This window comes from Syngnathus leptorhynchus, chromosome 3, assembly GCF_054491065.1.
Source record: "Syngnathus leptorhynchus isolate UIUO chromosome 3, UIUO_Slep, whole genome shotgun sequence".
NCBI lineage: Eukaryota > Metazoa > Chordata > Actinopteri > Syngnathiformes > Syngnathidae > Syngnathus > Syngnathus leptorhynchus.
This window is the reverse complement of record NC_141197.1, coordinates 7,788,835-7,804,529: the sequence shown is the minus strand read 5'-3', so window position 1 is coordinate 7,804,529 and position 15,695 is coordinate 7,788,835. Positions and strand designations below refer to the sequence as shown.

The window sequence follows — 15,695 nt, the reverse complement described above, 5'->3', positions numbered from 1 at the left end:
TGCTGCTTGTAAAGCTAAAATAGCAAGTCAGTCATGCTAATAAAGTTCAATTTTGTAATTAATATGATGATTAAAATTCTCATCTAATCAAAAACTACTTGGAAAAAAATAAACTCATAGTTGGCTTGGGCTTGAGTCTTTAAAGTTAGGAGTAATGCATAAAAAGCAAAACGCCATTTTGTCTGCGTGACAACAGCAGAGTCCAATGAAAACAGAGTAATGAATGTGGACAAACAAGTAAAATCCATAGCATGTTTATGTAGTCTGTAAACGGGTTGCCTTCACTTTGCCGTCACGTGGGGTTTGTGAAATCTGTTCAAGAGTGTGTATTTACACATTGCAGAAGGGACAGATGGGGGAACAAGCAGCATCCAAAAGACAAGAAGACACTGAAGAGAGAGTGCAAGAATGTGGTAGAATTTATGTATGTATGTGTGTTTGTGCGTGCAGTTCTGGGGTGAGGAGGAATGAACGGAATTCCCTGCTCCTCTCAGCGTAGGCGTTAAGATTTCATAGAAAGGAGAGGAAGTCGCTGGTCGCCATGGCATGGCATGTCAAAGTTTTACACGCCATCCACATTCCATCAGTGCGCCATGTATGCGACTTGCTCACAGTATTTGAAACCAGTTTTCCTGATGAGTCCAAGCACAACTACCATTTGTTGGCATGTGTTTGTCAGAGGTGAAGTAAGCATGAGGGTGTGTGTGTGTGTGTGTGTGTGTGTGTGTGTGTATGCACAAATGTCAAAGATGGAGCTAAGCGTAGAGTATTTTAATATTGTAACCATGCATGTGAAACCATAACAATGGCACATGGGAAAATAAACAGAATAGCAAGTTTGTGTGTGCGAATGTGTCCCAGACATTAACATCAACAGACATACAGTCCAAGGAAACTCCCAGAGAAAACTACAGTTTTCTATCTAATGATCCAACAAAACGTCAAGCTTCATCAAAACACCCCCAAGCCAAGACTAATACTTGACCTCGGACTGTTTAAAGTGAAACATTTAGCTTAACCTTCCTACCTTACTGAGGTAAAGGTATTCTTCAGGTTTCATGAGGTGAAAGGCAGTCCTTTCTTCTTCACTCGCTCCTGCCAGCAGGTAGTAAAACACATGGTAGTTTCTAGATGACACAAGAAAATAACCTGATTTAGTTTGTTCAACACAAAACCAGAGATGACAATTCCACAGCCAGCAAGCCATCAGAGCGGACTAAATGGCTACGGAACTTGAATAGGCAAGAGCACGACACCGGACCCTGAGTTACATGAAAATTAATCAGAAAATATTGTTAACTTCATAAAACAAACAAAAAAAGCACTAATTGATTTTGAAAAGAGTTGTGTGACAGCCCGAACTGGTAAGTACATAATGAATACCTACGAGGTGGGCCTAGTTGTGTGAATAGCACAGTGGTGTACCATTCAATTTGTATCTCACTCAGCGGAGAATGCTGATGTGCATAGCAAATTCTAGGTTTTTTCAAGCTTCATAAAAAGTTGCAAACATTCAAAACAAGTTCGTCACAAGGAGGTTTTGAACATTTCAATGAAATTTGTCTCACAAACAGTGGCAAGTGTTTTCAAAACAGCCATGATCATTCATATATGGCCGCAAGGCTCTCTCCAAACTTATTTTTGATTTGCTAAAACTAAGGACCACATGACCATAGTTACCAAAATACGTCAACCCATGCGTGCACAGAGTTCACAACTATTCGCCACGCTAATGCCTGTTAATTAAAAAAAGATAGCAGCAGCAATCCTCCACATTGATCATCAAGCTATAAAAAAACTCAATGGGTGAAAATGTTGACATAATGCCAATCAATATTGCTACTGTTAATGTTTGCATTTATACCAATGCAAAAAGAATAACAAAAATAATCATGCGAGATGTTTTCATGAGTTGTAGCTTAAATGTTTGTGCAAAAGGTTTATCATGCTTATCAACAGTTCATAATGTTCAACTACCCAGTGACAGTTGATCTGTCACAGAAGAAAAGAAATGAAGTATTTATATCAATTTTGTCAGTGAGCATGTGCTCAGAAAGGTACACTCAAGCGCTGACATCACCGAGCAGCAGCACAAAGGTTAGAGGTCATAAGCTGTGTGCAGAAGCTACACAACCAAGAAAAATGTGTGAATACATTTTATGGGCCCGGAGTCAGCAATCCATCTCATTAAGGGGCGGCTAACGTGGGGCCCACAATGAGTTCCCAGGGTGAGGTTAACCCTCACTAAAACCGGCAGTCAGCAGGCCACCACATTAGTGTCAAGCTTGGCTTTGAAGTGAATTTGCTCACAGAATCACACTGGCCCACACACAACAATGTTACTTTATGTAAACATTCAAACATCAACACCATTAAAAGCCAATATTTGTCAAATTAAAAAAAAACTGGATATTTTATGGTTCAGTGACATAAATGATGTGACATAACATGGGTACAACACATAAAACACATTTTTCAGATCTTTAAATGACTCAAATCTAGAGGAAACATAAAAAAATAGTTTACAATTTATCAACAGCTTTAGCGGAGTGTATCTTAATCAATTGCACTTGTGTGCTTGCATAGGTGGACAACCTAGCAAGCATTTTTGCAAGCAAATAATGTACACAAGTAGGTCACCTTCTTCTGCATATAAATAGTGAATAAACACAAAGTAGTATTTTTTTGTGTGTGGTGACTTCATATTTCAACACACAATGAGCACCCGATGACCTCCGAAACATCCTTTGACACATATGCGTCTGATTTGAGATTGACCATCTGGCTTTCTAAGAAGCACTTACCGCTCATTGTGTTCGTGAGAGACCAGCCTCGACTTCTCCAAGAGGTACTTCTCCACATATGCCCTGAAACAACCAGAAAGATTCATTTTATTCCTTCCCGAATTATCATCATCCTATGTAAAACGCACAGTATACATTATTTCTTAGTTCCTTACCCTCTCACTGTTCCACTCTCCTGGTAGTTGACCTGGATGAATTTGCCAAACCGACTTGAGTTATTATTGTGAGCTGTCTTTGCATTGCCAAATGCCTAAAGAGGAAAAAGAAGGAGACATGATCGTAAGAACAAAAGATTAATGGCAGTCAGAGGACAAGTAGGGAAAGAGACATTTTGTATACGTAATCTGATACGTTGAATTTTGTGCCAAAGGTCACGAAACACGTTTGAAGCAGAATGGACATGTGAAGTATTTACGTGCAGGTCAAGCATACATAGAGTTTTGAATTTGGGCCAAACATTGTTGAAATGGAGTCAGTCTGCACGGAACAGAACAGGCTTTTCCTCTTTCATGGTTTCAAACTGTGTCATTCAGAGACAAATTAATAACATGGTTTTAAGGTCTCTTTAAATCAGAAAAAGAAAATTGGCAGTGTGAGCTTTAACTTCTGTTAAAAAAAGTGATTCTTGGGAGTCATGTGTCCATGTGGAACATGTACTGTCGTAGTTATGCCTTTGCAAAACGCAAGAGTATTTTCCCTTTACCACCCACTGTTGACGTTGTATGGCTGCCTGAGGGGAAGTATTTTTTTTTTCCACCCTAGATAAACCTGCAGTTATTTGTAGCTTTGCCACGAGTAAACAAATTCTTCTGTGAATTACTGATTGCTGCTTTCTCTGTCTGCACAATGAGAATACACCGTTTTGTGACCCAACCTTGCTTCCCTTACATTCAAACCTACTCAAACGTTAAAGTAATTTGAAGTTCCTATCAGGTCGTCCTACTACATATGTAAAACGAAACTTTCGCCAGTTAATTGGGAATGAATTACAAAACAACATACTGTTTACGTTTAGTAAACTGGTTAGTTTTTTACTTTGGAGCAATATGATGCAAAAAAAGCGATGATAATAATAATAGAATGGCGCTCAAGCTACAAACCCCAAACAAGTCAAGCCAACATTGCAATGGATTGTTTGTCTTCAGGAAATACATTTTAAAGAACAAGTGCTTAAAGAGGAAGTTTTCAGTGCGTAAAGAGGAAGAAGAATGTTTTCTTTGTAATGATATGCTCTGTGCAGCCAAACTCGTCAAAAAAAAGTGTTCCGATTAATGTTTTGTTCGTGAAATATCAATTAAACACCAAAATCCACCTGTTTTTATCCATCTCAGGAGGCGGCCATTTTGCTACTTTCTGTTGACAGAAAATGACATCACAGTTGGCAGGTCTCAGGTAACAACTAATCACTGCTCAGCTTCAGAAAACTGGTGAGCGGAGATTGGTGGTGACCTGACACCTGGCAACCACGATGCCATTTTCAGTCGACAGACAGCAAGTGGCAAAATGGCCATCGACTGATCTTGATAAAAGGGCGTGAGTTTTGTTACTTAACTCAAATTCAACATGCGCAATATTAATCAGAATGCTGTGTTAAGACTAGTGGGGGCCAAAAAACACATGAAACATATTATCAAGAACATCTCAGCGTTGAATTCCCCTTAAATATGTATTAGTGAATAATAAAACAGTAATACCAGTTGTAGTAAAAGTTGTAATACTAGCACAAGAGATCACACTTTTCTTATTCCTCCATTAATTGAAGCAATAATCTGGCAAGGAGAGTATGGCTCATGACAACAGTGATGCAATAGGGTGACATCGTCCTAGTACAAAACAGTATAATCCGCCTGTGTACAGTATTCAACCAGAGACTGTGACTACTGGTGTGACACTTTGTCTTAGCATTTTCCAGAAACAAGCATCTTACTGTCCTCTCTCTGTGTCTACTTTTAGACATTTTGTCCCAATGTTGCACAATGACAGCCCTCTATTGACCAATCAATGGACTCCAAGTATGACTCCACACATGTTGGTACAAAAATGACAAAAGCAGAAGTAAAGGATTGTTTGTTGCAGACTATTGTTCTTAACACCACTGAAGCTGCAATGTTGAAAATGATTCTTAATTAGGATAATTCTAGTTCATTTTCAACTTTTGAAAATGAAATTTAAAATGATTAAAAAAAACTGTCCAGAAACAGCTGAAATATTCCGCCTAGGGGAAAAAAAGATAATGGCTGCAGGCATAAAAAGTGTTTTTTTGCCAACTTGAAGTTTTTGGCGGGGAAGTTCAACCTTTCCATTCAAAGGGGACCAGAAGAATTTAGAGGTATTGGCCTTTCTGCTACTTTCACATCCTGGCTCACAAACACAGGATAACCGCCACAGACTTGTCCTTCATGAACCTTCTCTGAAATCACTGGAATTGGAAGGCAAGGAGGAAAAATACATGCAAAGCTGTCATGATAATTGTAATTGGATGCACACTATCACTTCCCATTAAATAAGTGGTTTAATGAAGAAGCAGTTGGTATTCTGCTCATTTCAGAAACACTAGGTCAAAATGGGGATAGACTACAATTGGTCAGCGTCATTTTGCTAGGTCGAGCCGATGAAAACTATACAATACTCTGCATATGCATATAACTAAACTGGTTGTCATTTAACATCAGTGATGGGGCCTGGCTGTAGGAAGAAACTAGCACAGATTATTTATGTTGAGAGCTGCATAAAAGTCAGCTGGAAATTCAGAACTGATGGTTCTTTATAGATATCAGCAGCTTAAAGATTTACATGGCTGTTTAAATTTATATTTGACTGGTGGGTAGGCCTTTGACAACCATTGGTATTAGGGGTGTAACGGTTTTGAACTGAACCAGTAAACAGCGGTTCAAAGTACTTTGGTTCAACTACTTCATTCTGAAGTGCGGTTTGGCTGCACACATCATAATTCCAAGGAGCACTTGAATGCAGCATAACTTCACAGGCAAGCTGACGGGAATGACGGACAAACCCGAACGAGTAACACCCCCAGCCACATTCGGGTCGGCCATGTGGAGACATTTTGGATTTCCGATTGAGACGGCAGAGGATGGTGGTCTCTTTGTTACTAGAACACAAGTTATTTGTCATTTATTTTCAATAAAACTGCGAGAGAACAGTAACACATCAAACATGATAGTGCATATGAGGAGATATCTTGCTGGCATCGAGCTCACTCAGCCCGGTGTTTTTATTTTTATTTTTAAGTTTAAACCAAATCAAAGTTTGAACCAAACCGGCACTCAAAAAACAAAACTTGAACCGAACCATAGGTATGGTGAACCATTACACCTCTAATTGGTATGAAAGCAATTAAAAAAAACATCAAATTTCCACAGCATGTCTCCTTTAAATCATCTTGTGTGAACCAGAAAGCACTGTTTCCGACTTTAGGGAGATTCTTGATAACAAAAATATGTCGTGTAAGACTTAAAGGTCTGGGAAGCTGGTTGACCTCAAATTTGCATTTTGAAGGGGGTTCATCAATTCCCGTGTCAAACATTTAATACCTGGACCTCTGGGCCCTATTTACTTTTGAGTTTCTACTCAAATGTATTCAGGTGTATTTAATGCCATGGTACAGTTTCAAAGCAACTAACACAATGTCAAGTGATTTTTTTTTGAGTCGATTGTCTATGTTATCAATGTTATGAAAAACTAAAACACACAAATAATAAGAACCACAAGGTGTTTGGTTGGATGTGGCCCATAACAGTGTAATTATTCCCCAATTTGATGAATGTGTTTGTTAGTTTAAAATAGAATATCCGACTATATGAGCTTGTTTCCCTTTCCCTCTGGCAAAGCTGAAACTTTTTATACAGACATAACTGCACCACTTCATACACTCCAATATTGTAGGTCAACAAACATTTTCCTAGCTTTAGGGTACCAAGTGAGCCAAAGGCGAACAAATGACAGACTTGAGATGGAGCCAAAGTATTGTGGGATGCAATGTGACTGCATGCCTGGAAACTCAGTCAGAGTCTTTAAGAAGAGCCAACACACATGGACAGTTTGATTTGATTAGCTTTTTCAGCTAGCTTTCACACTGCAAACACTGAAGTCTTTGTGGTGGGACTTTATCTTAACGTTCGTGGTCATGGCAAATATTTGCTATATTTATAGACTGTAGTTATTCTGGCAGGCATCCCATCATCAGAAAACATAGTTATGGAAATGTAAATAAAAAGACCTTGTGAGCATTCAGTATGTATTTGAATGAACAGGGGATATATGTAAATACAGTAAATATACTGTAAAAACTCTACGCTCCTTCCTACCACCACCAAACTGTGTGAGTGGCGTTGGAGGCAAGGTGGGTGAAGTGTCTGCCCAAAATCAAAACCACACGTGACTCAAGCAGAGCGGGAATCAAACAGCTGACCCTTCAGTTCGTGGACGAATGCTCTATCACTGAGCCACAGCCACCCTTATTATAGTGCCTCTAATTAACCTCAAATAAAGTTCAGAAGTCCCAATGTAGTGGTCCCTAAACCCCGGGTCGCGGATCAGTACGGGTCCGTGGATCATTTGGTAGCAGGCTGCACAGGAAAGAATAAATAACTTGTATTATTTCAGTTTTATTTATCTGAGTTTGAATAATCTTTTTTTTTTTTTTAATCGACGTTGCATGTAAAGTTGCATAGGAATAAACGGTGGATTCACGTTTTATTATATTACATTACATTACATTACATTACATTATATTATATTATATTCATTATATGATATGATATCATATGATATTATATTATATTATATACATTATCTTATCTTATATTCTAATATATTACATTGTAATGTTCGCATACAGAATTCCCGCATGGAACTAAGGGTTGAAGTGCGTGTTGCATACATGTTATCTGGTAACGCACTTCTGTTGTTGTTCTTTCTGTTACTCGTTTTATGAGTATGTTTAGTAAAGTCTTTTGCGGCACACCACCTGCTTCTTCTTTTCCTTTGTCACCACAATACCATCTTTTCATGCTGATCATTTTATTTTGTTGTATTTATCCGTCCCACCTTAAAAACCGGTCTGTGAAAATATTGTCTGACAATAACCCGGTCCTTGGTGCTAAAAAGGTTGGGTGTTCTTGCCTCCCAGCATAACCCTGATGATTTTGTGCCAACACTGACTACTCTTTCCAATGTTCATAATCATCTATATCTCCAGTTCCAGTTGAAGCTCCAAAACATGATGCTGCCCATTCTTCACTTAAGGCAGTATAAGTGTGGTTTTTCATTCCTTGATCAAAAATTCAGAGTATCCTGCCCCATAAGTGTTAGGAAACGTGAACACAATGTTCATTTTCCAATCCTCGACCACCTAATAAATACTTCAATCTGGGGGTCCACAAAGTGACTTAATTTGGGTCTTTTGTATTCCAGCTTGACTGTGCCCCAGTGCACACTGAAAGTCCCATAAAGATGTGCATGGATGGGTTTTGGTGGAGAGAAAGCTGAATACAAAGAGATGATCTATGGAACTTTTGTTTCTCCTAAAATCCGCATATGACATAACAGACATTGTGTCATTAATTGTATGTTCACATAGGAAAATTTGAGTAAATGTTTTGTCAACTTTGTGTTTTTCAGCAGTTCTTTTTCCAAACAATCCCCACTCACACAGAGCTGCAAAGATGCCTTTGCATAACCTGCCTGCCAGATTATTCCTGGCAGCCATGAGTGTATTAAACGGATGAATGGATCATACTAGAAAGATCATCAGATAGATGGTGGATAAAGTGCCCGATTTAGCAAACAGAAGGATTATCCATCCTTCCCAGTCATTGATTCCCAGTTGATAAAATTCATTTCAATGCTGAGAATTGTTCAGATGTCATGTGATTGCATGGTTCTAAGTGGAACAGTGAGATACTTTGTCTACTACATTTAGACCCAAGTCAGATGAGCCACCACAGAAAAATTGCTTTCTTCTGATTGACTCATTCTCCTTTGCCTGACAGAGGGCCTGGTGTGACTTATTGCAAATGTGACCTTAGAGATTCTCCAGTGGACAGTCAGCTCTGACCAAGACCTGGCCCTGGGGGTGTCAGCATGACGGTCACATGACTCAAAATGAATCAGGCTTATGTCAGTAAAGTATAAGTGTGCAGATAGCTTTCTCCTATGGGGGCAAAATACATTTCACCATCAACTCTATGAAGCAGGAAGGCATGATTTGTTTCAATTATATGGAATTCACTGTAATGCAGCAGCACAGTCGCGAGTATAAATAACTACACTAAATCACACAATAGTTTAGAATCAAATGTGCCCTGAAAACGCAGTTCAATCAAGAAGTGACAGAAAAGGCCTTCATGTATTTTGTTAAGAAACCAGCGAGAGTTGTTATTGAGATGAAACAATTGGGCTTTTCAGAAATAACACAATACAAAAGCTGCCTTACGTCATTTCTAGGAATCTCATCACCACACACCCCTGGGACCAGATGTGATGGTTCAGTGAAATAGGTCATATAGCTGTCCACATCACCAGTTTGTGACACTGTGACATGGTCGAGAGACATCACTTCTTTGTTCGACTTATGTGATGTATAACAAATAAAATAGAAACAGCTAACTGGTAGATAGACAAGGCTTGTCTTGTAAATGATCACATGAGAGTATTATGGACATTAAAATAAAAAATAAAAAAAAGGATGACGGTAGTGTAGTAGAGCATCTTTAAGTTATTCCTAAATGAAATCTTATTCAGCCACTGTGAAATGAGCTGTGGCAGACTTGAGGGACTCTAGTCATATGACAGGACTCGAATCAGACTCGAGTGGCTTGCTAAAAACTTGGGAAAGACGTGACTTCCACTTGGCCAATTGTTGGTGACTTCACTTGGTGTGAAGTGGCCACCTTAACACCAACAAGGGCAGCAGTTTGGTGTGTTAGCACCTGTCTGATTTAAGCCTGCAGATATGATTGTATCTTCAAATATTGGGCATTTCAAAGAACTAATTTCCTTAATGTATATCACATGACCAGGTAATAAGCCACGTGGCACAAATGCCCCACAAAACCTTAAGCGTTCTAGCATCCCTCATACGGACAGCTGGTTTGTATAGTTTGCCGGGGCAAACTCTCTGAGCCATTCGTTTCGGATATTGCAGTATGTTTTGCATGTAGTTTCGGATAGTCCTGCATGTCGCCATACTCTAACATTTTGCTAATGTATTTGCATTGAACCACTGGAGGATGTAAACAAGACTGTGTCTAACCTATTTTAAAAATGCGAAGGTAGAAGGTTATGACTAAGAGATTTATGTGTGACTTGTGCCTCCAGGCTTACACAGACTAAGTAATACTACAGCTTAATTGATTTCACACTATCATTCACAGTGTCATATCACCAAATACTGGCTCCATTGTTCTTTATTATTCCTGCCCTCACACTATCATGTGACAATATGGAAGAAAACAAAAATAGACTCCACTGAACTTTTGACATTGTGTTACATAAAAGTGTTAGGTTCCTGAAGTGTGAGAGCAGGTTAGGTGAGAGCAAAGCTGAAATGGCTAAAGCTAGTTTACCCGAACCTGCAGAAGTTCAAAGCACACTGGAACAAACTGGGGATCAGACGAGATCAAGCAAAGAAGCATCTAGTTTCAGTATCTACTTTACTGGGATATTCGAGGCAAAACAATGGTGCAGTGTTCTACCGTTGTCATGAGATGAGGTAAACCAGGCGAGACAAGAAAACAAATTTTATCCTGAGAGATTTGTTCTGTGACGGTAACTGACATTGCATGTGGAAACTGTTCAAAATAATCACTTTTCAAAAGACCCCCAAAATGGCTTTTTTCAACTTTTAAACATCGTTAGAGGCGACCCCCCCCCCCCACACACACACACACACACATACACACACAGTATCATGTTTAAATAGTAGCACGGCAGCATTATTAGGTGATCCATAAGCAGACTGATACTTCAGCTTGTAACTTGTCTTCTTGTATCCATTCTCAATAGTCTGCTATTAGGTGGTTTGGGGTTTGAAGAAACTTGTAGGAGAGTAGTTGTTGTTTGACAGTCAGGAAATGCCGCTATTCGTTCCACTCAGCCCACAGGCTTGGCTCAGTTTGGGTCACTCCACCGACAGAGGAACAAAAGCTGATTGTTGACTCAAATATCATACTGGCCACTGCACCCACTTCAATGAAACTCATAACAAATCTCCATGGAATTTGATTTCGACATGATAAAAAAACTGTATCACCCTTGACTCCATCCTTAATATTCTTCTTCAACACCCTAATTGTGAGCCGATACAATGTTACGCTACACGCATCATTTTCATCATTGTTAGTCTACGTCGACTTCCAAAGGGTTTGCAAGTATATAAAAATCCATTTGGGTTGCTGTCATTTACAATTATACAAATATAATATATAATAATAATAATAATAAATAAATATATATATATATATATATATATATATATATATATATATATATATATATATATATATATATATACACAAATAAACTTGACTTGACAATTTTGAATGAGCACAAAGTACACAATAATACTGATAACCATAAAAGGTTTAGTTACAATAATCACAATACAAAATTTCCGTATCTGAGAAGATGAACAGTTTTTTCTGTTGCAAAAATGTCTTTGCGACAAGAAAAACTATTTGCAACAGTTTGCAACTTTTTAGGAACCCTGACTAAATTCCAGCATTATCTACATGCGTACTTGAGGCTCAGCGAGATAAGGCCTTAAGAGGTTTGGCAGCTCTCAGATGATGTAATCAATAATAATGAACTTACCACATCCATCCTTTTTGCTAGAAAGTTTGCCGAAAGTAGCAAAAATGTCAACCCAAAGCAAATGGGATTTAATTATTTCAGAGTCTGTACAAGTACAGGTGTGCAAGGGAAAGAAGTACAATATATGTTTGAACTGCGACACTAGCTTCAACAAAAAAAAAATACCCCTAAAGTTATCCCTCTTGAATGACCCTGCATGTACAAGTAGATGTATTTGACCAGCGCAAAGTAAACATGCTTAGCCATTAGGAAAACAGGCCTATCTTTCAGAGCAAACAAATGGACTGCTGCTGCTTGGAACTTGTGCCAGTATGTATTTGTTTTCAGTGCCAGCTAGTACCCAGCTGCATAAGACTTGCTGCCTCAAATTATTTTACATTTACAACTTTCTTCAATATTCTTCACTGAGCACACGTAAACGGAATCATCCCTTGACAGCTAAACATAAACCAAATGACAAGATAAAATCTACCTCTCTTTATTTTTTAATGTGTTTTTCACATGAGAGGGAGCTTGCTGGTGCTGGCTAGAACCCATTCCTGTTTGTTTACATTGAACATATTTTAAAATAAAAGACCGAATTGGTGAGCACAGTAAAAAGCACGTTTTCTCTGGTCATAAATGTCAGTTTGACAAAATCCACTGATATGTTCACAAATGTCATTACGTCCCACTATTCTGTAATAAGCATATCACTTGAGACTCTTCTATCCCGGAATCATATAGCTAAAGTGTTTTTCAACATGACATGCATGGCATTGCAGTGGTTAGCGTTAGCGCCGAAGAAAATGGCATACAATTGGAGTATTTTTTCCTTTGTCAATGTTCCCGGTGTAGATTTCCAAGTTTATTTTTCAGGGTGGTCTGGGGGCCTGTGGTTACCAGACTTATTAATATACCGTATTTTCTGCACTATAAGGCGCACCAAATTATAAGGCGCACCCTCAATGAATGGCCCATTTTAAAACTTTGTCCATATATAAGGCGCGCCTTCAATATATGGCCCATTTTAAAACTTTGTCCATATATAATATATATACATTTGGCCCGCGGGCCGGACTTTGGACACGCCTGCTGTAGTGGCTCAATATTAGTCCATATATAAGGCACACCTGATTATAAGGCATACTGTCGGCTTTTGAGAAAATTGGAGGTTTTTAGTTGCACCTTATAGTGCGGAAAATAGGGTAATGTAAATTAAATGTCTTAAATCAACAAATGAAGAAAAACACTGATATTATAACCATTAAAAGTTGTTAAATACTAAGTCTTAAGTGATGCACATAGACTGACCTGTGTGTATAAACAGTGATTGTAATCTCCAAGTTAGCCGGTGCATAAAACAAATCAAGTACATTTCATTCACCAGACCTTGTTGGAGAAACACAGACATTGTACACCGATCTCACTGTTGTCTGATGTTATGTGAGTCATATAAGACATTTAAAACAGGTATTTGGTGCCAGTCACCAGTCTGGCAGGCGTAGCCAATTTTGTTTGCAGTACCAAAAACAAGAGTGGTTAGTCCCTGCAAGCATATGCACTGCCATCATAATTTTTTTCCTGAAGGGTGTGTTTGTAGATGCACTTTGAACACACTCTGCTACACTCTGGACCATTCAGAAGCTCAAAGCATTGTTGGAATGTAATTGAACACTCAGTCTCAGATCAGCGTTAGGGCATTAGATTGCATATCCAAACCCACCCTTTGTGTTCTTGAGTGTACACGGCTTCGCAACATTAGTAAATGAGGGGGGGATTTTTTATTATTTTTTAAAAGTCGAACCAAAGAGTTAGGATGGTTTTTAATTACAGATTGTTGTCAGACATTAAAAACGACTTGGCAGTCTTTTTTCTAAGTAAGAAATGTTTAATCTACTAGAAATCCTTCCATCCTATATATATATATATATATATATATATATATATATATATATATATATATATATATATATATATATATATATATATATATATATATATTTTTTTTTTTTATTATTTTTTTTTTTTTTTCTTCAACAGTGATATTGTATAATTACTCAAGTTAAAAATACTAAGTTGATGCTAACATTATTACCAAAGGTAGGACCTGTGAAAAGCCAAAATTGTCATATTTCTTGGCTCTTCATTGTGATGATAAAACAGCTGCAGGGCATTTTACCACAGAATCTCTCCAAGTATGTATATTGGCAGTTCCTTCCGTAACAGTGTGAGAGCGTTGCTAATTATTGATACAGATCAGTCATTGCCGGGCCAAGCTTTTCCCAGTTTCTCAAATGAACACAAACCAGCCGAGTGCACACAGGATGAGAGCAAATCAACAATGGCAGTGAAGAACAAGAAAAGTAAGTTATGATTGTGAGTGCAGCATAACCGGTTCGTCTTACGCTTCATCTAGATTTAGAAGCAAATGTGATACTTTAGCAGGCTCGTAACATCTCCGGTGAGTAAACAGTCTGTGGAAAAATATAAAAGAACTTAAAATAACGCATAATACCTGACTGGGAGAGCCATGACATCTGATTTACATAATTTTCAAGCATATCAGAGATTTGACTGTATTTAAGATATGGAACAACCTAGATAAAATACTTAATTTTCAATATACACTATTAGTCATACATGAAAATGTTACTGCCAGAATTAGTAGACTAGCCACGATTACGCCCTATTGTGAACTTACTTGGATGAATTCTGATGTGCAGGACCACCTATTTTTGGCATTGGACTGTGTTCTAATTTTGACATCATTTTGAAGGAAGTGTTCTTTTCTTTTTTATTTAAATACCTTGATACATTAAGACACGGCCTGATAATGTTGTACAACCTAGCAGCAGCGAAAATATAGGTTGTGTACATCACTGAAGTTGAACTGATATCCTATTAGAACTAGTAGCTCTTGTATATAAATAAACAAAAGACCTTGAGGTAGAAGATTTGCTTAATTGATTATTGCCCTTTAGTTATACAGTGGTTCAACTTCAAGAAATGTTTTTAACTCAAGAAGATGAATCAAATTCCTTAAATTAATACATGAACAGCACAAATTCACCTGGCTGATATCATTTGTCATTTCTTTCTTGCACTCCATAAATAAGAATGTATTTCTTGGTATTCCACTTCAGCACTCTTCTAAACATTTACGCCTTGCATTTGGGCAAGAGAGAGCTATTCAAGACAGGTGAGGGTGTAACGGTGCGCGTCCACTACACCAAAGCTAAGCTCTGTGGTCAACGACAGAAAGAAGGTCAATCCAATTACATAGACCTAGAGACACAAATATAGGGCCTCTGTTCAATCTTGAGCCAATTCAAGAATACCCAAGCCATTACTCAAGCAACAATACACTAATGTGTTTGCTTGTACTGGAAGACAAACTCTAAAACTTTAAATTTTATTGTTACATATTTACACCATAAATGAAACACTACTATGTGCAGCGAGAGAAATGATTAGCAATGTAATCTAAAGGGGTGGCACAGTTAGTACATCACGTCACAGTTCAGAGGTGCAGGGTTCGATTCCGTGTGTTAGATTTCTGTGTGGAGTTTGCCTGTTCTCCCTGTACTCTGGTTTCCTTCCATGTTCCTCCCATGTTCCAGACATGCATGATGGGTTAATTGGCTACTCTAAATTGTCCTTAGATGGGGTTGATGGTGAGTGTTAGTGGTTGGTTTTCTACATGTGCGCTGCAATTGGCCGACAACCAGCTCAGAATGGACCCCGCCTACTGCCTGAAGTCAGCTGGGATAGGCTCTAGCACGACCGTGACCCTCGTGAGGATAATCATTTTGGACGGATGGATGGATGGATGGATGGACGGACGGACGGACGGACGGACGGACGGACGGACGGAATCTAAAAGCTGTGTGTAAGTATAGGTATAGTTTCATATGAATCTAGGAGTTGTTCAGAAGGAAGGCAACTTCATCAGGGGCATCCTGCAGGATCTCATAAAATGGAAGACTGCCTACAGTTGTGTGCTCTATGCTTACAATGTGTCTCGCCAACAAGTTAAGAACAAGTAGACCACATTACAAAGCGGAGTTTTTAACTGAA

At 38.4% G+C, this 15,695-nt stretch overlaps 1 protein-coding gene across 10 annotated transcripts in view; it reads right to left on the bottom strand.

The window, feature by feature from the left end:
* The window catches only part of myo9aa (myosin IXAa), a 69,413-nt gene that overhangs the window by 33,112 nt on the left and 20,606 nt on the right, over positions 1-15,695 (bottom strand). For all 10 annotated transcript variants that reach the window (XM_085908117.1, XM_085908113.1, XM_085908122.1 and 7 more), the window contains exons 3-5: positions 2,960-3,054; positions 2,805-2,867; positions 1,028-1,127 (exon numbers count right to left, since the gene is read on the bottom strand). In XM_085908117.1, coding sequence (XP_085764243.1) covers positions 1,028-1,127; positions 2,805-2,867; positions 2,960-3,054 — 258 coding nt within the window. The remainder of the gene's footprint in view (positions 1-1,027; positions 1,128-2,804; positions 2,868-2,959; positions 3,055-15,695) is intronic.